At 51.9% G+C, this 22,444-nt stretch overlaps 1 protein-coding gene across 2 annotated transcripts; it reads right to left on the reverse strand.

Moving 5' to 3' along the window:
• Positions 1-1,770: 1,770 nt before the first annotated feature.
• Positions 1,771-16,764, reverse strand: IRF4 (interferon regulatory factor 4; the record flags this gene model as incomplete). 2 transcript variants are annotated; one of them, XM_082638899.1, is made up of 8 exons in its annotated part: positions 1,771-3,882; positions 6,436-6,548; positions 8,947-9,300; positions 11,446-11,553; positions 13,611-13,752; positions 14,354-14,442; positions 15,230-15,416; positions 16,549-16,764. In XM_082638899.1, 8 exons carry the CDS (start codon positions 16,762-16,764, stop codon positions 3,739-3,741), a joined length of 1,353 nt encoding a protein of 450 aa, XP_082495025.1. In that variant the 3' UTR covers positions 1,771-3,738. The 2 variants fall into 2 exon arrangements, with proteins under 2 accessions (XP_082495025.1, XP_082495026.1); XM_082638900.1 differs by having other exon boundaries at positions 13,611-13,755.
• Positions 16,765-22,444: the final 5,680 nt, after the last annotated feature.

Consider the following 22,444-nt stretch of genomic DNA (forward strand, 5'->3'; position numbering starts at 1 on the left):
TTTCTGAACAAGCTGCGCGCTCTGAGATCTGATTTTAGGGAGGCTCACGGGAACCAGGAAGGAAACAGGCCGCCGACGCAGCAGGAGGAGGAAGTATTAAAAGCTGTCCAGATAAGGGCTTAATAAGACGCACGGCCCGTAACAGATCACTTTTTAAAAAGTCTTTATTTATCAAGTATCTAAAACACCACGTTATCACAAATATCAGTCTGCTTTGAAAAGCGATTTACAGCAGAATTCGTGACACGATGATGCACGCTTGTCCAAGGAGCGTTCAGCCCGGCGCCCGGGCGGCTGCGCAGGAGGGCATCGGGGTGAGGGAGCCACGTGGCCCTCCGCCTGCCGAGCGGGACGCAGGGAGCACCCGCGACCTGTCAGGCCCCTCCCGTCTCCAAGGGTCCAAGGCAAGACGCGAGCTGACCCTGGAGGAAGTTGGCCCGTCTCTCCTGCATTTCAGCCATACTCCACACACATGGCCTCCTGAAAGCCGGGAAGAGAAATACCAGGAGAGCCGACCTTCACTGCATTCACGTGACGGCTCTCCCACCGCAGTGAGCAGAGGGGAGCGAGACCCCTGCACACTGACGGGGGTCCAGCTCTGAGACGGGCCGTGGAAAAGGCAAGCTGCACAATGATGCCTGTGGCAGGGCAGCCCGAAAGCGGCACTGGGATCGGCGCCAGCCAGCTACAAGCTGTTCAGGGGGACGCGTGTTAAAATACAGGGCTTAGGGAAGCGCGCCACCGTCAGAGAGGCATTCCCCCGTGGAGAAAGGGGAGAAACGTGACCAAAGAGGGATGGAAGGGGCTTTGAACTGTGTCTGGATTTTTACTAAAAAAATGACTCATGCCAAAAAAACCTTCCCTGGTGCAGCCTTCCCTGTGGATGCAGCCCCATCACCAGCCTCGCGGACACCAGCCCACGGCAGGCCTGCACCAAGGCTTGCACGCAGTGACACAGGAAGAAGGTCTTGTTCACACCTGGGCCCCACGGATACTGCTCTGCTCACGGCTACTGTAGGGGATTCCCGCACTGTGGTGGGCGCTCTCCCAGGGGACAGTCTCAAACAGGGCCGTCTTTCTGGGTGCCCTGTACGGTGACCAAGGGGCTTCCAAAGCCTTGGTTTCAACGAGCTCTCCGTAGAGTTCCGGAAGACTCCGGTTACTGCCCTTGGTGTTCCTAAATCTCAACAACAAGAAATAAGCCAGGAACGTCCCTGTGGCCTACACTTCCTCCTCCTGCAAACCTAAAAGCTCCTTCGAATAACAAGGGCCTAAACTCTGCAGTATCTTCCACCGAGAACAAACTAAACTCCGGTTTGCTGAGGCCACTGTCAGGGAAGGAGGCCCCTTCCCAAGGTCCCGAGATGGCTGCCAGGATCCTTCATCAGGACCATTTCATAATCAGTCCATTTACCCCTCACGCTCTGGATCCCTCAGAACTAAAGAACGCCAACGCACCTGAGTGTGCAGGTGGGAAGGGGGCCTGGCCCAGGCCAACGGCATTTTCCAGAAAATGTAACTCCAGAGTCAAAGCAGCTTAATGTTTGAAAAGGGAGAAAAAGGAAAGGGTCCACAACAGCAACTGAAACTGAGCGTTTCCCTGAGGAGCCGGGAGGGTGGCACAGCCGGGACACACCACTGCTCTGGGCACTAGCGGCTCGTCTGTCTCCCCCTTGGGGTAATATACCCCAAATACTCACATCTATAAGATGCATAGGTCACTGCAGACCACAGAACACAATCTACTGTCCAAATGTGTTTATTCCGAGTGGCTAATGCATCACCTTAAACTGTGCTGACGACCACGAGGTGGATTCTGAAGCTCCACCTCTGAGAAGAATGAGGTGAACCTGTGTCATGGGATGAACAGAATACTGCATACAAGTGAGTGCACGAAAGACCCCCGAGTTTTTTTTAAGTTTATGTATATTTATAGAAAAGTAAAACGTGTTGGAAGAATCAAGCTCTTCTTGTGGACAGCTCTAGGGAGGAGGATTTGGGCGGGAAGAAAGGAAGATTCACTGAGTTTTTGCCCTTTTATACAGTTTATATTTTCTGTAGTTGATATGTATTATTTTATCCCTAAAAACTTCTTCAAAAGAAAAAAGAGAAAGAAACGACATTCTCAGGCTTCATTGCTTACTAAGCTGGATAAAAGCTACAATCTGTCTAATGCAAGTTTGTTGAATGAATTTAAAATATAGACTAGACTAAGAGAACTATCAAGTCCTGTGCTGAGCCTAAAGTAACAGCAGTTATTTCCCAGTATGACAAAAATACAGCTACTACATCACAGTCTAAACATCTCTACTTTTCCAGAAGGAACAACAAATAAGTGATCAGGTTTAAGTAAGCAAGTGGAGATCTTAGTAATTCTATGAAGAGCTGTATTTGGAAAAAGCCCAGCATTTTTAAGGCCCTGTCAAACCGTCACTGGCATGAGGAAGCATATAATATACCAAATAAGCAAAAACAGCTCACTGAGCCTCTGCGGTTACTCAATCTGTGAAGCCCTGTCCTCCCTTCCCTACAGGACTCACCACCGGGACAAGTAGGGGCTCCTCCTCTTAGTGTTGCCATGGTAACTGGTCGCCTAACAAACAAGCAGGACAAGAGGGGAAATGTCGACCAAGTTTCAAAAATACACCTTTAAATTCCGTATATATGTGTTAGCATACGGTATTTGTCTTTCTCTTTCTGTCATGAAGAACCTAGGGGTAAAACGGGAATAAAGACACAGACCTACTTGAGAATGGACTTGAGGATGTGGGGAGGGGGAAGGGTAAGCTGTGACAAAGCGAAAGAGAGGCATGGACATATATACACTACCAAACGTAAGGTAGATAGATAGTGGGAAGCAGCCGCAGAGCACAGGGAGATCAGCTCGGTGCTTTGTGACCGCCCGGAGGGGTGGGATGGGGAGGGTGGGAGGGAGGGAGATGCATGAGGGAAGGGATGTGAGAACAGATGTATATGTATGACTGATTCACTTTGTTATAAAGCAGAAACTAAAAAAAAAAAAAAAATACACCTTTAGTACTTGGACTGTTGATCTGTCTTTTTTTGTTGCTGTTTTTAAGAAAAAAATTTTAGCAATAATTTCTATAGAATGAGAGATAAAAAGACAACTATCTTAACCAGTCATTAGTAGACAAAATGCTATTCAGGGCGGCTCTAATGCTTTTGGCTCAAGAAAACATGGCAGAGTCTTGCCTACTGGCTTCTGGGGCCATAGGGAGCGTGGATGGGAGGTGGGCGGGGGCCATCCTGGGGAGGGACCCCCAGGGCTGAGTCTGTGTCCTTCTATCAGCAAGCATTTCCTACAGAGCAGCCGTCCACAGGTGTTGGTACATTTCTCCTGTGGGCAGAGCAGACTCAAACTTAGGATCTACTTCCCTGAGAAACAGAACGGCACTTGGGCGCCTTCATGCCGTCCTTAGTGGTCAGCACTGAAACACAGGTTTCTCAGTCTTCACGCAAGAAAGAGTCCACATCAAACTGGACATGGCATTTCAGTAAATGTAAACACATTTTAGTGAGTTTTCACATTATCGTCAGGGTCTACAGAAGACCCTGAATACCATTCTTCCTTTTGGAAAGAGCTCATCTGCCAATTAAATGTTTTCCTCAGGTGTGGGACTGAAGCCCCAGTTTCCACATTCCTCAAAAGAAAAAGTAGGGCTTCAGTCAGCTGTTCTCTTTCTTTACAGTGAAGCAGCGTCTCTGGTCTTGGCGCTCTCACTCTTGGATGGCGGAGTGGCGGATGGGCCTGTGGAAATCCTCGGGGCTGCTGACGTGCTCGGGTAAGTCGTAGCCTCTCAGGAAATGTCCACTGTTTTGCTGAGCAAAATAATACAGCTGCCTGGCTAGCAGAGGTTCGACCTTTAGTGAAAGATTGAAAAAAGATGTTACTGAGCTCTTTTTTCTAACATCCTGCAATAACCCTCCATATCTAAGTATACAGTCAAGTCTAAAGTTAGGTACTATGACTCATCAAAACACGTCATACTGGGAGCCTTCTGGAGAACTGATTTTTTGTGAGTCCTTACATACACCAACCTATAAATAGAATATACTTAATTCTGGGTTTCAGTTGAAGGGAAAGGTAAAGATGGTACTTGTAAACCAACTGCCGCTTGAAATTTACGTTAAACTAGGACTGAATGAAGCAAATCGGATAAAACGACCAAGTTAAAGGTAAATTTAAGGTAATCGGGTAATTTAGGCCAATGAATTTATTTTTCCACATCTCCAGTTTGACAGGGATGAGGGGCTCAGTGATTTACAATTCGTGGATGACCTGGTAATCTGTATATTTCTAAACCAAAGATAAAAGAAAGAAGCAAAACCAAACAACAGCAAAACTGCTACTGTGGAAAAAGAGAAGTTAACTGACCCAAGAGTCCTCTAGTTTGGTTATTAGTGTGGACCACATTCACCAGAAAGTATCCAACATTCAGCTTTTCCTGAATTTGCAGCATCTAAGAGATCCGAATGCTTTCAGCCAATCGACTGTGCTAGTAATGTGAGCCTTTATGTTATTTGACATAAAATGACTTAAGCATAACTCATCTGAGGTAACTGAAGTAAATTAAATCCATAATAAGAGGAGCAGGAGGTGCACACGCGCCCGTCCTCCAGCAACTCGGGCTCATGGTCCCAGCTGCGGCTACGTCCTCACCAACCCAGGCCCTTGTGTCTGAGCCCTGAGACTCAGACGTGGGGGATCACCACTGCCTTCAGAGATGTTACTCACCAGGACCGAGACTATTTAGTCCTTTGACAGTTGTTAACAAGAATCAGTTATTATATTAATAAATCTATCGATCACTGGAGAAAAGCCATGAGAAAACTCTAAAGTTTATGGGGACTATATTTCTGTTTATTGGTTGGTTGTTTTTTGATTTTATAATTAAGAAGCAGGGGATGTGTGTTTATGATTAGATAGTATTTTATTTCAGATTTCAATAAGGAACATTATTAGATGTACCACAATGTTCATTGCAGCTCTATTTACAATTGCCAGGACATGGAAGCAACCTAAGTGTCCATTGCCAGATGAATGGATAAGGAAGATTGGCACATATATACAATGGAATATTACTCAGCCATAAAAAGAAACGAAATTGAGTTATTTGTAGTGAGGTGGATGGACCTAGAGTCTGTCATACGGAGGGAAGTAAGTCAGAAAGAGAAAAACAAATACCGTATGCTAACACATATATATGGAATGTAAAATAAAAATGGTTCTGAAGAACCTAGGGGCAGGACAGGAATAAAGACACAGACGTAGAGAATGGACTTGAGGACACGGGGAGGGGGAAGGGTAAGCTGGGACGAAGTGAGAGAGTGGCATGGACATATATACACTACCAAACGTAAAATAGATAGCTAGTGGGAAGCAGCCACATAGCACAGGGAGATCAGCTCGGTGCTTTGTGACCACCTAGAGGGGTGGGATAGGGAGGGTGGGAGGGAGACGCAAGAGGGAGGGGATATGGGGATATATGTGTACGTATAGCTGATTCACTTTGTTATACAGCAGAAACTAACACACCATTGTAAAGCAATTATACTCCAATAAAGATGTTTAAAAAAATAAAATAAAATCTGACTTGAATTCTGTTATTATTTGATGTAACTTTTTACCTGTTGCTGCTCATTACCTGGGCCCATTAATAACCCTTGCAGGTATGTAGCAATACAGAGTCTTCAAATTTCAAATTCAAAAATCTTAAGTATTCAAAACTCTGTTTTCTGTGGCAAATTAATGCTACATGTTATCTATCTAACCCTTTTTCTTTCCTTTTCTGTGAAAGATGTTTACTTTGCACAGGTGAATGCATCTTAAGCTCTGCTGGAGAACATGACTGTGGCCTGAGCTACTTGAAGTCCTTGAGAGATTTCACGCCTCCAAATAGCACATGGCCTTTGGTTTCCAAAAATTAAATAGTTTCTAAAAATCCAGAGATAAAAGAGGATTTGGGGGGGACATTTGGAGGGGGCCTATAAAATACTCAAGTCAGTGGACAGCTTCCCACTTGGGAAAAGCTTCCCCTTCAAGTGAAGATCAGCTGGATGGCATTTTAAAAGCAATATTAAACATGAAGAATTTTAAAGGGCAACTTTGAGCATCATCCTTTTAAAACCCTATAAAATGGGAATATGACAATTTCCTTGAAAAATAAAAAAGATGGGACGGGTGCCGCCCAGGGCTGGAGGTCACCCCTAGCGGTGATGAGCAGATGTCCAGGGCTGGGAGGCACATGGTCCTTGGGCTGCACCCCTGCACCACTCACTGGACACCTTCCCTCCCTCCATCCCCTCTGCCCAGGTCCCTGGACACTTACTTCTCATCTGAACTTCTCTAAATGGGACCCTGCCCCTGACGAAGGTCAGGGAAACTCAAACACCCGAAGGTGACCGGACACTCACGTGAGCAGTAATGAGCTTCCGTTGCCTCTGGGGATCTGGAAACTCTTCCCCGAAGCACAGCGTCACCTGGAACCTTGGCAGAGGCCGGCCGTGGTGAGCAAAGGCTTGGAGCTCTGCAGAGACCGCGAGAGAAACCGCTCAGAAAGCCGAGCGCTGGACGCAGGCTGGGGAGGGAGCCCACGCTGATGTGGGGGCAGAGCGGGGGGGAGGGTGGGAGCAGACCCAGGAGTGCGCACGCGTGTTCACGCGGGTCTCTCCCGAGGCCCCGCCTCCACTTCCAGGGGGCCACGCCCTAAGAGGGGCAACCTTGCTCTGCAGCCTTGGACCCAGAGGAGGCGAAGGCAGCAGGAAGGGGTGAAGGAGGAAGAAAAGGAAATGGAGCCAAAAGAATCACTCACACAAGGAGAAATCTGCTGTTAAAATCAGACTTTTCTGACTTGCTCCAGGATGACTTAAAAACCTCATCTCAGAGCTGCTGAGCCCTCAAACCCTTGGTCCGCGTGACTTGGGCGCCGCAGAATCTGGGAGACTGAGCCCGTCGGGGGCGGCCGTGGGTTTGAGGTGGGAGGGCGCGCTGGATGAAGCGCTGGGCCCACCTTTGTGGATGCGTGTCCCGAAGGCGCCTGCGTTCACCTTGACGGGACACTGTCCCCGCCCACCCTCAGGCCTCCGGCTGTCCTGCTTGTCCTCTAGGGTCACACGTCGGGTCCCCAGCAGAAGCGCGCTCACGCAGGCGCTCGCCCGTCTGCAGAGCTGCGCTGCTGCGTCATCAGACGTGAGCCGCTGCACGGCAGGGCTGTCCCCAGCAGGCTGTGGGGCCTGAACGGGTGGCTGTCAAAGATTTCCACTGTTCTCTTCAACCGAAGAGAAGTTTCTAGCTCACTCACTGGACCATTTGACTTCCTGCTTTTTTTTCTTCCAGAATTCAAATCAAACCTAACCGACTTCGGCAGAACGTGTGCAAAGCTTCCACAGTGCGAGGTGGGAGGTGACACCCACGCCTGCCGCGTTGGCACAGTTCTCTGAAAAAGTCGGCCGAGATGCCTGGTAGCTCAAGAATGTTCGCGGGAATCCGCGGCCGCGGGGCTGGTCTGCAGCTGCAGCTTCTTAGTTCACAGTTTCCTCGTTGAAGCTCAGTAAACACTTCAAGATAAGAGGCTGCGCTGGGCACGGAGCACAGCCCTGGGTCACAGAGGAAGCAGCCAAACCAAAGCAGCTCTTGGTCGCAGGCAAACATGAGTGAGCGCACCGCCCCAGGAGGCCGCCTGCCGGCGTCCCGCGTGCCAGAGAAGCAGGCCCCTTCCCTGGATGAAGCCCCCGGCCCAGCATGTCTTCTGCTTCCAAGACCCACGGCCTTGGAGGAGATCCAAAGCCAGGGCTCTTTCAGACCCCAGAGGTGCGGCCCTCGGCCCCTCCTCGGAGCCCCCCTCGGTCCACACGCTGGGCCCCAGGATGGACAGAACAGTCCGCTCGGAGGCAGCTCACGGCTTGGGTCGGGAGGGGCTGCCTGGAGATCAGAGCCTCAGCTCTCCCTCTTCCTCCCGTTTTGCCTCTGGGGGAGGGTGAGTCATCCAGGGACGTGTTTGTTTGGGGCAGCAAAAGAGAATTTGGAGGAGCCTAAGCAAATGTGGGCCACTTGAGCCCCAAGGGCTGAGCGAGTGTCTTTGGTGGTGGAGCACACAGCCGCTTTGTGCTTTACGCAAACTGAATCGCAAAGCAGCTTCAGGGAAAGGAGGGGCCCGTGACAGCCCAAAGACACAGGGTGTTTCTGAGGACGCGCCTGTACGAGAAGAGTTAAGAATGAGGTCGAGGAAGCACGGGCAGTAGCCAGCAGGGAGAACCGCTTCTCCGTCCAGAAGCAGCACTGTGAATGGGGACAGCTAAGTGGAAACTCTGGACCACCTTCCACCAGAAGGCGGCCGAAGGCCTCACAAAAGCCGGCCCAGGGCTGACTGAATTGTCATGCAATCAAAACTAGGAAAACAAAACCTACTGGTTCTGGAAAATGTGATTTGAAACCTAGAAACAATCAAAACCGTCTCATAATTTCCCCTCTGCAAAATCAGTTCAACACAGTCGCCCGTGGTCCCAGTTGCTGGAAAGCATCTGCTCAGGGTTGATACATCTCAGAACCACGGTATATGTATAACCTTACGATTTTTCTAGGAACCTTAAAAGAGCTGAAACATCAACAGATATGCTTGCTGAGAACACTGGCCAGTAAAATATGAACCTTATTAGTTGGTGAGTATTGGATGAATCCCAGCATTTCAAGACCTCAGGCTGAACCACAGCGGCCGACAATCTCCTCTCTCCACAACCCTCTGCTAATGGGGTGGCAGGCGGACCAACAGGAGACCTACTCTGGGATCAGGCCCCGCGGGCTCAAGGGCTCACAGGAGGAAGACCTGCTGGGAGTGGCCGGCGCCCGTGGCGGGCGTGCCGTCGCCAGCTCCAGCCTCCCCAAGCCTCATAGGTAGGGCCCGTTCCGGCAGACACGCGCCACCTCACCTGATAGGAACTGCTGCGTGTCAAAGAGCTTGCAGGCCTGGTCTCTCTCCAGCTTGTTGGGCCGGTCGCTGCACAGTGCCAGGGGCCCGTCCCAGTAGACCCTGCTCTGGCACAGCCTCTTGGCGTAAAGCCCGTCGGGGGCCATCCAGAGGACCACGCCCCTTTCCAGGTGGCTCAGCAGCTTCTCGATGTTCTTCCTCTGGCCGTTGTCCTCCGGGTAGGGAAAGAGGACCTGGTCCAGGCTGCTGGCATCATAGGTGTGGGCGTGGGAGAGCCGGCAGCCTTCGGGGCTGGACGTGGTCAGCTCTTTCACCAGGACTTCCCGGTAGTACAGGCAGATGTGGAGCCGGCAGTCTGCAAACACAGACCCGTCGGGGTCAGTGCTAAGGAGTCAAGGTGCTGGTGCCCACTGGGATGCCAAATGACCGCCCAGAGCAAAGTGTCCTTGGTGGGACGCTCGTAAGAAGGGGCCTGGGGGACAGACGTTGCGAGGCCTTACGTCCCTCCTGGAGACTCACCCCATGGTGGAGAAGTTCTGTACGAGTCTGTGTAATGTCCTCTAGCTCAGCATTTTCCAAATGTGTGGGACATGGATTTTGGGGGGGTGGGAGAGCACAGGGGTGGTGCTGACAACACTTAGGTCTAATACAGTGAGCCATGTGCCACCGAACAAAAGTTCATTTTAAGCACGGCAATCAGTTTTGATTTTGGAAGAAGTAAACCCTAAGTTTAAATAATTTCTACTAGCAAAAAGAGTACAATGGTGTTTCAGAAAAAAAAGCAAATATGTCCACGTATCCAAAACTACCCTAAAATATCAATATGATACCAGTTACATTAAAAAAATTATACACATCCAAGTACGCATTGAAGATTTGGGAAGCATAAGCCTCGACAGTGGTGATCTCTGGGTGGTGGGACTATGACGTTTCTATTTTCCATTTTTTGCTTTTCTGATTTTTAAGTTATTTTTCCACTGTGTACGTACCACTTGTATAATAAAATTACCTCGTGAGGGAAACGTCCCAAGCGTAAAGTCCGCTGAGACCCACTTCACTTTGTGTTTGAGTCTGAGGCTGGCTCCAGAACTGTGCTTCTCAAACACTAAACAAGATGAACTCATTTTTGAAACTGCCGATTTTAGAACCTTCTTTAAAATGCGACCCATGGGCTGAAAGGACCAAGCCGGGTTTGCCAAGGGCCACTGCCCTGATGTGCCAAAGGGCTTCCTGAGAGGCAACAGCTCCCACGGTGACCGCGGGGTTCAAACCTGAGCGGGTGGCAGTCCTCCGATAAGCGGGCCAGGCTGGTAATTAGTCTGTACTGCGCACACCCAGAGAAACCCACAAAAGCCTCTCATCCCTCAAGGGCAGGTTCTGAGACTCAAACAACCCACATCACTGCCTCAAGCCTCCTGTGTGTCTCCTGCCGCTGTGAACCCCGAGGAGTGGGTGTCGGCCACTCGAGGTTTCATTTCACTGAACGTCATCAGAAATCACGAGGTCACGGGGATATAAATAGCTGTTTATTTCCTACTCTTCAGGCACCCACACAAGTCTTACGTGCTCAAGAAAAGGGTTTGAAAGTTCCTAAAAAAAACCCAGGGCTTTCTGCTCAGAAACCTCTCCTCCCTCCACCATCCAGGAGCACCTAAGAAGAAAGGCAGCAAGCTTCCTTCAGAATCTCAGAACCGAAAGGAACCCAATAGTGGGCCGGCTCCCCTGGGTGCAAGGAAGGGCCCCCAGCTCTCCTCTCCTGAAACCTTGAGAATTCAGCTTAGGTTTTCTGTCGCTGATTTTCAAAGAGGCCAGGGGGCAAGGTGAGAATTCTGAAGCTTAAGCTATCCATTTTCAATATATGCAAATCTCATTTTAAAACAATCAAAACATTATCTAAAAAGTAAATATACATACACTACACGTGCTCAGTAAACCTCGAGGTATCTACCTTAAAACAGGCGAGACCGCTGAGGTATGGGGATTCCTTTAGAGAACAGACTCTAAAAGCCAGATCTGATCTGTATTTGTTTGCAAGACGTATCATGCCCAGAGGAAGAGCGAGATCTCCTCCCTGAGACACCAAGCGTGACGAGGACAGGGAACCCAGAGCTCGTGTCCCGGGAAACCGATGGGGCCAAGCCTGCAAGGATGACGAGCGCTCCAAAAACGAGCAGCCCCTGCGCTGTTGCAAGAAGCTGCACTGTGTCATGGGGGTGCTGGCTGAAGGCAGGCCCTCGGTAAACGGAACTGGAGGGTCTGCACATTCCTGGACGGTCAGACGCCAGTGCAGAGCTTAGAGTGACTCAGTTCAGACCAGCCCGCAGAAGTGGATCAGGGTCGGAAGCGGGCCTCGCGGTGCTAACTTCGCTAACCTCGTTCTCCCAGCTGGGAGTCAGAGGTGTCCACCCGCTCCAGGCCCCAGCTGTGCTCACCAACCCCATGAATCCACCCAAAGGTGAGGGGACCCTCACAGATGCCGCCTCCGGGGAGCCCCACTCACCTGAGAGTGCCAAGGCTTCGGCAGACCTTATGCTTGGCTCTATGGGGATCCCGGGGGCCTGGGACTCGGGCGGGGCACAAGCATAAAAGGTTCCTGTCACCTGGCAACCTGCATTTGCAAATAAAAATCAGATGCGGTCTGAACAGAGTCCCTCGGAGGCAGATGGAGAGGCGGTGGCTCCCTGAGGGGGGCCCGCCGGCCCCTGGGGTGCACTAGCCCGGTAGGGGAGGGCCTGGGCCCTCGAGAGGCCAGGAGGCTGAGGTCCAGTCGGGAAAACCAAGGCTGAAGGAGGGAGGAGCCTTTTCACAGCCGGAGGGAAGTTGGAGTCGCCCTCCGTCATCTTCTCCCTCCCTCCCTTCTTTCCTTCCTTTTTTTGTTAGTTAACACCTCCCACCCTCACATCATTACCTGTGTGTGTGTGTGTGCGCGCGTGCGTGCGCGCTGAGAACATTTCAGACCCACTTTCCTAGCAACTTTCAATACAGCAGAGCACTGCTAACTGTGCTCGCCAGGCTGAAGCCCCAGAACTTATCCGTCTCCTCAGTGGAAGTTCGTGCCCTTTGACCAACATTCCTCCGTCACGATTACGCAGGGTAACTGAGGCTCAGAGAGACGGTGTGATTCGCCCCTGTTCACACAGCAAGTTCGCAGCAGAGCTGTGAGCCCAGGTCTCTCTACGTGAGACCTGAGGCCCAAGAGCCGGGTCAAAACCCTGCACGTGGCTTTGTCCCCATTCCCTGTGTCGCTGCTTCTGGAATCAGGAGGGGCTGCGCCATGTCCCTTGCCAGCACAGCTGCCGTGTGCTGTGTTAAATGCCAGCAGAGTACGCGGTAGAACCTCGTTGAGCTGGCGCGTCATTTAATGTCACATGCTTCAAGATATGTCCACCGGTCTATCCTCTCACAGCTCTAGGCGTTGCCTCTTCACCAGGGTCACTAGTTCAGCAGAGCTCATGCCCTGGACCCGGGTCTGAATTCCAGAAACCCGTCCAACGTCAGCTGATTCCCCCACTACAGTACGGAAAACAAACCTTCACTGCAAATCACTCTTGAGAAGCTAATAAAACCAAATTCCCAGCTTTTCTGTAAACATGTCACTCAATACAGATCTTAAATAATGGCATACGTCTTCAATCCCACAAGCCAAGGGTGACCCGGACCTGGCTGGAAAAAGGAGAAAATACTCCTAGAACATACGAAACCATCTGCGTGTTGACCGGTCTCAGGATTTCTATTTAAATAACAGCTCAAAAGTCCTGAAAGCTTGTGCTTTGCTGCACGAACGTACTATGTGAAATTTTCTCTGCACCTAGCAAATTAGTGCTTTCGCTGAGAGATCTCAGCCTGGTGTCTGGGGAAGGCCTCTGGGGGACCACATCTAATCTAGTCCAGCACCAACACCAACCGGGCACCCTTTTGTGGAGACCGTTTATGTTTTCTTCACAGTATTTATTCATCCCCTTCTTACTATCAACTCTAGTCCCAGTAACAACTGCCGTGGGCACACCACTGCTTGAGAGAAACCCTCCAGCGCAACCATCTCCTGGTGTCCCTGTGGAGGGGTGCCTGCGCTCAGCTGCAGGACGCTGACTTCACAGAAGTGTAGACAGAGACAGTCAGCATTAAGGGACAGTCTAGTCTCCCCTGGGAAGACTGACAAAACCGACCACTTTTTGCCCAAGATTAAAAAATAAACTTTAAGATTATTCAGGAAGGAAGAAACATGTTAACTTATGAAGTAGCTAATTTAAAACATATAGCCAACCAGTCTGAAATCGGACATCCCCGTCCTACGTGGCCGGGCTCCGGAGCTGGGAGATCTGGAGTTGAACCCAGCCCTCACTCTCACCGAGTAGCTTCGGGCACGTTGCTTACATTCTGTGAGCGAATCCCTATACAAACAGGGCAGTTTCCAGGAGCCTGGCGAGATCCCTGCAACGCCTAAAGAAGGTTCCATGAGGCAGCCCCGAGCCTGGGTCCTGGCACACAGCAGACCAGGCGGCAGTGAACCTCGGTGTCCTCCTCTGGGGGCCTTTTCCCTCCTTCACTGCACGCGGGGCCTTTCCTAGCGGCTCGGAGGAGGTGAGAGCCGTGGGACGGCGCGGAGGACACACCAGGCGGGGCCAGGCCCTCTGGCCACAGGAGCTGCCCCAGCGCCCTCCTTACCGTTTTCACAGGCTGGGCCTTGCCAGTGGTGGCTGCGAGGCCCGAAGGTCACAGGACACTGATACGGGGTCTCCGGGTGGGGCTGATCAGGGACGAACTCTCTCCAGCCTCGGTCGTGGGGCGGCATCATGTAGGTGTGAGCCTGCTGGAGGGGCCAGAGGGGAGCTGAGGGGAGAGCGACCAGCCCGGGGATGGCCTCGGGGAGCCCCCAGACTCCTCGGGAGCTCCCTTATCTTCCGAAGAGGCTTGGTGGAAACCCGCCATGAAGAACCAAAAGGCACAATGGAGACAGTGTTGTAAAGTGATGATCTATGTGAGGCTTCATCATATGGGTAAACCTGGCACCAAAGTACCGCAGGGAAATGTGCCTTCCTTTACCAGCAAAGTGAATAAAACAGAGCTGTGATTCACATCAGAAGCGTCTGCAGGGATCAGCTGCCCTGTGGTTTCACATGATAAAGCCCTGCTCCCAAAATCTTGGACTCTAAGGTCGGTTTCCCAGATTTCAGAGTCTAACCGATAGGCAGACACACCCACCCTCCCCTCCCTAACTTCAAACCAGCAACACCAGGTGGGAACTGAGACGTTCATCCAATGACCCGGGATTTGGTTTGGCAGATTGACAAACAGCAAAAACGGAGTTCTGCTGCTTTGCTTGCAGGGCTTTCCCGGTGTGTGGGATCTGGCTCAGGGGCCTCACGCAGACCCGGCCTCCCCTCCTCGAAGCCCTGCCCCTCCCATACCTGGGCTGGGAGTGAGCAGTAGGGAGCCGGCATGCTGTACGGGTGGGTCATGGGCACCTGTGGCTCCTCCAGGGTCAGCTGCTTCGCTCCTGAGTGTTTGGGCCAAAGGGAGATGCACAGTGTTGAAAAAGGGAACTGGAAGGGCTTAGAAAAATACCTGAGAGTTTAATTCCTAGAATGCATAACACAGTACTGACAAGTAAGGCGTTTTTCTACAGTTTCCTTGGGCAATTATTTATCCAGGCCATTAAACTGGTTCCTACAAGGTCCAATGTATGGCGCACAGGAGAGAAACAGATGAAGCCCGTGCGTGATGGGCCTTGTGGCCTCGAGGGCTCCCCAGCCAGATGCGCAGCTAGTGAGGTCACCTAGCGGTTTGTCTAAATTGCAGATTCCTGGGCTCTACTCTGACACACAGGTCAGAATCTTGGCAAGTGGGAATCTGAATTTTAATAAGCACCCCAGTTGACCATGGCACACTCTAAATGTTGACACTTCTATTACTATGAATGGTAACAATATATGGACCATGAACGCTTCCCTTCTACAAAATGGCTAATCATGAGAGACTGACGGATGAGTAAAGCTTCAGCTTTTCCATTTGCGGCTTGGAAGTTTGGCCTGTATCGTAGTAGAACTGCTGGAAAGCACACACACATGCAGGCACACAGGTAGAGACTTGGAGTGTGAGAAATTATTCTGCACTAAAACCACGAGAATTTCAGTTTATGACCCAGAGAACTTGGGCAAATCGCCTGCTGGGCGTGAATGGGAGGCTGAGGCAGGCAGGCTATAAAAAGCAGCAAACAGAGAAAGGGACCCTCACAGTGAAAGTGCGGCATTGAAGTGCCTGGTGGCCCAACCCAGGGAGCCCACCTTTCTTGGCCCCCTCAGGCACGATCCTGTACACCTTGTAGGGCTCAGAGATGTCCAGCTGGCTGCGCTCCACCAGTTCCTCGAAGTCGTTGCTCTTGTTCAGAGCGCATCGCAGACGTGTCTTCCAGGTAGGAGGGTCCGGCTTGTCGATGCCTTCCCGAAACTTTCCTTTAAACAGCGCCCAAGCCTGGTGGGAAAGAAGAGGGAAAAAAGTTAAAACACAGGTCTTTCAAAAATGAATCTGGGAATTGTATTCGTAAAGGAAAGAATGGTGTCAGGGCCTTCAGGTTCACACCGTTGCCCAAAACATGGGACAGAAAGACAGCGGGTGTTTGTAAAAGGCGGGTGAGACTGGAGGGCCCCTGGAAGGGCTCCACCCACGGGGTCTGGCGCGTTGGCTTGGAAGCAGGGACAGAGCTGTGGGGTGAGGGCCCACCCACAGAGCACCTCTGGACGTCAGAGGATCTGAGGTATTCTGCAAGCCAGTTCCCTGAGGAAGTCCCCTTCGCCTGCTCTGCCCACTGGTGGTAGGGCTGGGCCCTAATGCGCAGGTCGCTGGGTAAACTGCGAACGGTCAGGACAGGGACGCACACACAGAGGGCAAGAGAGAAACCCCCAGACGGACCCTGAGAGGGACAGAGGGGAGAAAGAGGAAGAGAGAGAAACACAAAGGGGATGGGGATGGGAGAGAGACCTGCAGAGAACTTTCCAGAGAGACTTGGAAAGACGGAGTCAGACAGAGACAGGGAGACATTGGGAGACACACAGATGGAAGGACCAGAGAGGAGAGAGAGCTAGAAGAGTGCAGGCCGGAGACGGAGAGTGAGAAGAGGAAAAAATGTTCAGGGAGAGATGGGAGAGAACAGACGCAGAGGAGCACAGCCCGGTCAGCGCGGGGCACAGCCCAGCACAGCCGCCGGCGTTCACAGAAGGGGAGCCTGAGACGCAGACGCGTGTGGATCAAGGGAGGCGAAGAGGGATCCAGAGGTTCACAGAGAGGCTCCGGCGGAAACAGCGGGGCGGCCTTGGACCGCCCGCCCCTCTCCCTGGTGGGCGAGCCTCCGGCATCTGACCCTCGGGGACGGCGCGCCCCACGCGCTCTGACCTGGGACCCGGCCCTCCCTCTGCGAAGTCACTAGAGAAGCTGAGCCCTCTCCTTATCTCAGGGCTTGGGACGCTGGCCAGCCGGCGCTCCGGGGCGCCCGCGCTTCCCTCCGCGCTGAGAACCGCCGGCCTGCCGGCTGCGCACGGGGCCCACCGAGCCCGGGTCAGGTCGGGCCGCGCGGGCCGCTGGCCCCCCCGAGCCGCGCCCCAGGCACCTTGAAGAGCGCGGCGTCCTCCTCGCGGTTGTAGTCCTGCTTGCCCGCGTGCTTCCAGGGGATGCGGAAGATGCTCTTCTCCTCGTTCTCCCACACCAGCCCGGGGTACTTGCCGCTGTCGATCTGGTCGATCAGCCACTGGCGGAGCTTCCCGTTGCCGCAGCTCACGGAGCTCATGCCGAACTCGCCGCCTCGGCTGCTGCCCTCCAGGTTCATGTCCAGCGCGCCGGCACAGCTCCCTCGCGCGCCCAAGATCCGCTCCTGCGCCCGCTCTGCGCTGCGGGGGAAAGGAGGGCCGCCCTCCGGCAATGACCACGAGGCCCCGGAGTCTCCGAGGCGGCGGCGAGGCGCGCGCTACCGAGTCGGGGGCGCCTAAGGTCCCAAGAGAAGGCACCTCTCAGCCTGCCCGGCTGGCGCCCTGCGCGCGCGCCGTCCTGCCGCCTCCCTGGAGGCCGTCCTCCCACCCCACCTTCCGGACTCTCCATTCTTGTCGCGCCCCGGAGCCCGCGCGCTGCCCAGACTCGCGGCTCCGGCCTTCGCGCTCCCGCCGCCACCGCGCGTGACACTCTGCGCACTCGTAGCTGCCGTTCCCCTGCCCGGGCCCGATCCGAGGCCAGTCCATTTCCCGCGCCACTGTCAGTTTCCACTCGTGCCCTCTCCCAAGTTCCCACTCCCTTGGTGGCCCGGCGTGTCTCGCACGCGGGATCCCCTTCGGGCCGGCGTTCCAGGCGCGCGGCGCCCGCAGCTCCCCCCGCGGCCTTCTCCAGGACCCTCACTCTTTGCCCCGGCAGCTGGCGACCATCAGGTGGGCCCCGCGAGCCCCAAGAGGCAGAGAGCGAGCCAGCCTTAGCGAGCCGCGCAGCCTCGTAGCGGGGGATCCCCGCGCGCCGAGCTTCAGCTGGAGCCGGAGGCCGGCCGGGGAGAGCGGAGGCGGGGAAGGTGCCATCGCGGAGCGCGGGGCCCGGAGCGGCCGAAATTCGGAGCGCCTCTCTTCCACCACCAGCCGGGAAGCCGAGAGCCGGAGGCCGAGGTGAGTTTGAGCCCCTCAAGGAGGAGCAGAAGAAGCGTGGGGGGGGGGAACCGTCCCCTGCGGTTAAGCCTGCCGCCCGCTGTGGGTCCCTTCGACGGCCCCACCTCGCCCACGCCTGGGCCCCGACGAGCTCGTTATCCGACCCGGTCCAGAGCGTGGCCTCCCCGGGCCCGGGCTGGGCCGACCCATGGGCGCCGGGGCCGCGGGAGCGCCCGGCCAAGAGCGGATGGAACGGGCGTCGGGGCGCCCTCGAGGGGCGTGCTCCCTGCTGGCGCCGACGCTGGGTCCCCTGCGCTGCCCTCGAGATGGATCCCGAGACCTCTGGCCTCGCGCCAGGTTCGCTGTGGTGCCCGCCTCGCAGCCGTGCTCCTTCCCGACCCAAGTCTTACCTTGACCCCGACGCGGAGCTGAGGGCAGCGGTGAGTCCCAAGTTCAAGCAGTGAAACTAAGCCTCCGAAGTGCGAAAGAGGAACTTTATAAAGCTTAAAAGCCCCGCTTGGGGCGGGGCCTGGGGCGGGGCGGGGCGAACCAGGGGCGCCTCCTGGCGGGACTAGGGGGCTGCGGGCGCAAAGCTGGGCGCGCGGGGCCGCGCTGGGGACTCACCTGGAGTCGGGCGCACGGGAACCTCAGTCGGGCGGTTGCCTGCCAAGGGCAAGGCGCGAATGGGGACTTAGCCTGCGCGCAGGGACTGCGGGAGGCCCGCCGGTAACTAACGAAAGTTACACTACAGCGGCGCTGTAAGGGCGGGTAGCAGGGCCTGTGCAGGAGAGGCAGTCTGGCGCGAAGGGGGCTTGGCGTAACCAAAGACAGAGGGCTGTCCACATCGAAGGCCTGCGGGTAGCTGGGGGCCACCCTTGGCTCGGCCGCTGTCACCGAGAGCCCCGCCTCTCCGCGGTGTTTAGAGAACGTCACACTCATTGAAAAGAAAAAAGGAAATGTCCCAGATCCCTTGAGCTATGAACTGCGGCTCACCCACTGCCCGCATGTTTGAAACGCTCACATACTCGTGTGTCTATTAAACTGGTGAATTGCCGTGACTCAGACAATGCACAGCCCCCGACGTTTTAATTATGGCAACAGGAAAGAACGGGAAGGATCCCCAAGTATCCAAGTGCTTAACTGCTTCTGGGCTTCAGTTCACCTCCAAGTGACATAGTTTTAAGCTTAACCTGGTAAGAAACAATTTACAAGTGGGGTTTTAAATGTCCAGAATAGGAACTATATTTAAGCGGAGTGATTTTACTTAATTTTCCAGGATCTCCTTAATATCAAAATAAACTCCCCGAGCACCTGCCCACGAAACTCCCTCAGAGCCTCTGGATGCTTCAGCATGTTTGTGTAGCTAACAATTTCAGGTAAACCATCAGATCACTGGTTTCTATATGATTTTAGACCACCACCATCCCAGGTCAACTCGCAACTTTTGATTTCACTGATTTCTCAGTTTTTCTTTTAATCTTATATATTGGGCCATTGTCTCCTACCCAAAGAACAAACTAAGTTCAGGCTAGAGCAAAACAGGCATGAGGTGCAGAGTGGGGATGCTCTTCCTCAAACCAATGACTTTCTCAGAAATTAACAGGATGCCATGTTTTTATTCAGTTAAGTAAGTTTTCCATTATCAGAATCTATGTAATAAACAACAGGGGTTTTTTTTTTCAAAGAAAATTATGGTCACAGCGGTTTTTCTTCTTCTTTCATGGATTCATTCATTCGACAAATATTTTTCGAGCACCTCTGCTTATTACGAACCGTTCTTGGCACCTGGGATACCTCAGTGAACAAAGGGAACATCTTTACACTTTAATCAGTGCTCATCAACAACAGACAGGAGATTGCTAAGAACAGAAATGGCGCACTTGAGCGTTTTGCACTTTCGCACACGTGTCCTCTGCGCAGACTCAGCTGTTTCAACATTCTCCTCACTCATCCGCTTTCAGACGTTGGAAAGCACGTTTACCTTGTTTTAAAATGTGATTGCAAACCTTCAACGCCATCTTCTGGTTTACTCATTTGTCATATTGATCTACCAGAAGTGGTATTTTCTCTTTTATGATGAGGCGGATACAAAGAATAGTGTATTATAATCACTGAAACTCTTGGTGTCCTCACTGGCCCTGGGAAGTGGTGGGTGACAGGCAGGCCCCGCCAGCTGCTCACAGAAGACTTTTCCATCGTAGTCACAGTTGAAACAGAAATGACAGAAGTTTTAAAGTTGGCCCATCCCCCCAACACTTGAGGAAATCAAAGTGCCCCTCAGTGAAAAACTAGATATTATCTTCAAATGTCACAGCTTGTAAAAAAGTGAAAACAAGTAAGAACTCAGTTAATTGAATGTCTCTCCAAAACAGGGCTGATCATTGTGTTCTGTGAGGAGGTGATTTACTTCAGTGAATTGTCCAGATGTGGAAGTGCTGTTGTGGATGCAGCCTAGTCTGAAGGCCGTAGCTCAATTTTCATTTCATATTTATTGTAAAGAAACTGTAAGAGAAATTGAATTTATGTAAATTCAATATTTTAAAAATCAATCTTTTAAAATTATACATTCGTATGCAAGAAAAGTATTTTAGAAAAACACACACTAGACACAAAAAATAAATTATTGAAACCCTTGTTGGATAAACCTATTTTCTCACTAATTATTCTTTCAGAAGGAGGGAACTAAGTGTATTAAAAACAGTGCAATGATATCATTGAAAACATTTAAAGGGCAGTGATTTTTGTTATTTGTAAAAAAACAGGAAAATACTAAAAATATGTTTTTTGTTATGGTGCAGTTTGTATAAGATAAAGAGCTCCTCTAATGCCCTTTGGCTGTATGTGTATGCAATGCTAATTATTGCCTTTGACCGTGGCATCCTATATGGCAGTACTATTATATTATTATTGTATTATTATGCCTTCATATAACTAGTAATATATACTATGTAATAGTACAGTATACAGTAATAATACAGTAATATAGTAATATGCTATAGTATATACCATACAATATACTCTGATACTACAGCGATATGGTGCTCGTGTACCACAGTACTAGTGTAGCATAGCAGTATTGCTGTATATTAGGTATCATAGTATTATATCGTGACATAATGTTGTAGTATGTAATATGGTATTCTTATTGTATGATATTATTAATAATTAAATGATCGGGTGTGGGACAGCTGGTTCAAGTTCCTGAGGTCTTGATGGACTATTTAACAGAAGTCTTACCTCCCTGTGTACAGTGGAGGTGACAGCTTTCTTGCCTCCCAGCGTTCTGTGATAATGAGATGGTGCTGAGCCCATGCTTGGCACATCCCGTGTTCAACAAGTCAAGACTATTATCACTTACATTGTGCTTCAGCATTTAGGGAAGTTTCATAGACTTTATCTCACTTGATCTCCAACCAAAGCTGCCCCAGGGGGCAGGGCAGGCAGTGCTCAGGCCCGAGTACAGATAAGAAAAGAAATTCAAAGGGGGTCCGCTGAGGTCCATGTGGCTTACCCTAAGACCCATCCTGTCCTCTACCGGGGTCTACAGGTCCTTGGCTGCCTGTCGCGATAATCTTTCAAAAGCAGCCTCTGAGCGCAGGTCTGTCAGCCTGGTGGCACTTGCACGGCAGCCTGGCCCCCTCCCGTGAGCGGGTGAGACGCGGTCTTCCCCACCTTTTCTCCAGCCTCCATTGAGGCTGGAAGCAGCAACCACTGAAGCTTCTTCCAACCCTAAACAATTGTTTTCTTCTTTCGGCTCTTAGAACCATTGGCCTTTCTGGTTATGGTAAGTTCAGAGTAAGAAAAACTGCCTTTTTTTTTTTTTTTTTCTTTGCAGTATGCGGGCCTCTCACTGCTGTGGCCTCTCCCGTTGCAGAGCACAGGCTCCGGACGCGCAGGCTCAACGGCCATGGCTCACGGGCCTAGCCGCTCCGCGGCATGTGGGATCCTCCCGGACCGGGGCACGAACCCGTGTCCCCCTGCATCGGCAGGCGGACTCTCAACCACTGCGCCACCAGGGAAGCCCCTGCCTTTTTTTTTAAAAAAAAAGCTACTGACCTGACTTCTGGTCTTCACTTCATTCTTCTCCACGAAGCTATATTCACCCTGAGGAAACAGGTCCTGCTTTCAAATATTTAATCCTCTGGGAAAATCTAACATTATAAGCTACTTATACAGGACAGCAGTTAGGGTGGAGTGCTCTGGAAAAGAAATTGTATGTTAAATGCTGTCACAGCGCACCCAGTTTGAAGGAATTGCGCTGAACTTGGTAATGTGATGAACTCCTTGGCAATACCAACAGGGCACCTAAACCTGGATCTTTTTTCATGCAGATCTGTATACACTTTCCTAATTTGATTTGCTAAGTGCCCTGCATTTCTTCAATGAATGAGCTCTGCAGAACAGCCTCGAGCATTGGCTCTGGGACCCTGTTGCCCACTGGCAAGAGGACAGCCCACTGCCAGGCATATAGGAAACTGGACTTGTGATTTTCACCAATTTTGCAGTAAAGAGTCACGGAGTCAAATGCGCTGTGTGAGCAGCGGCTCCCTTTTGCCTCCCCTTCTTGCCAGCGTTCTGAGAAGTCTCCTATGACGCGTCCTTTCTATGACTCTACATGAGCAGTGACGTGGCTTTAACAAGGGACTTTATGATTCTGCCAGCTCCCTTCACCAAGCCAACAAAAGGGCAAATGGTTTGCAAAGACTTTGTGCAATTTTCTGAAAATTGAAGCAATAGGTGAAAAGCCAGTTCCTCCCACTTGCAGCAGTTCACAGGCTGGGTTGTTCTCCAGCTCGACCCTCCTTCCAGCTGGACGCTGTGGGGCACACTGTCACTTGTCGCATAAGAAGTGTCACTTCTGAGACTTGAGGGTCCTCTCAGTGGCAG

The sequence above is a fragment of the Mesoplodon mirus genome (genome assembly GCF_964341445.2).
Source record: "Mesoplodon mirus genome assembly, chromosome: 12".
Classification (NCBI taxonomy): Eukaryota; Metazoa; Chordata; class Mammalia; order Artiodactyla; family Ziphiidae; genus Mesoplodon; species Mesoplodon mirus.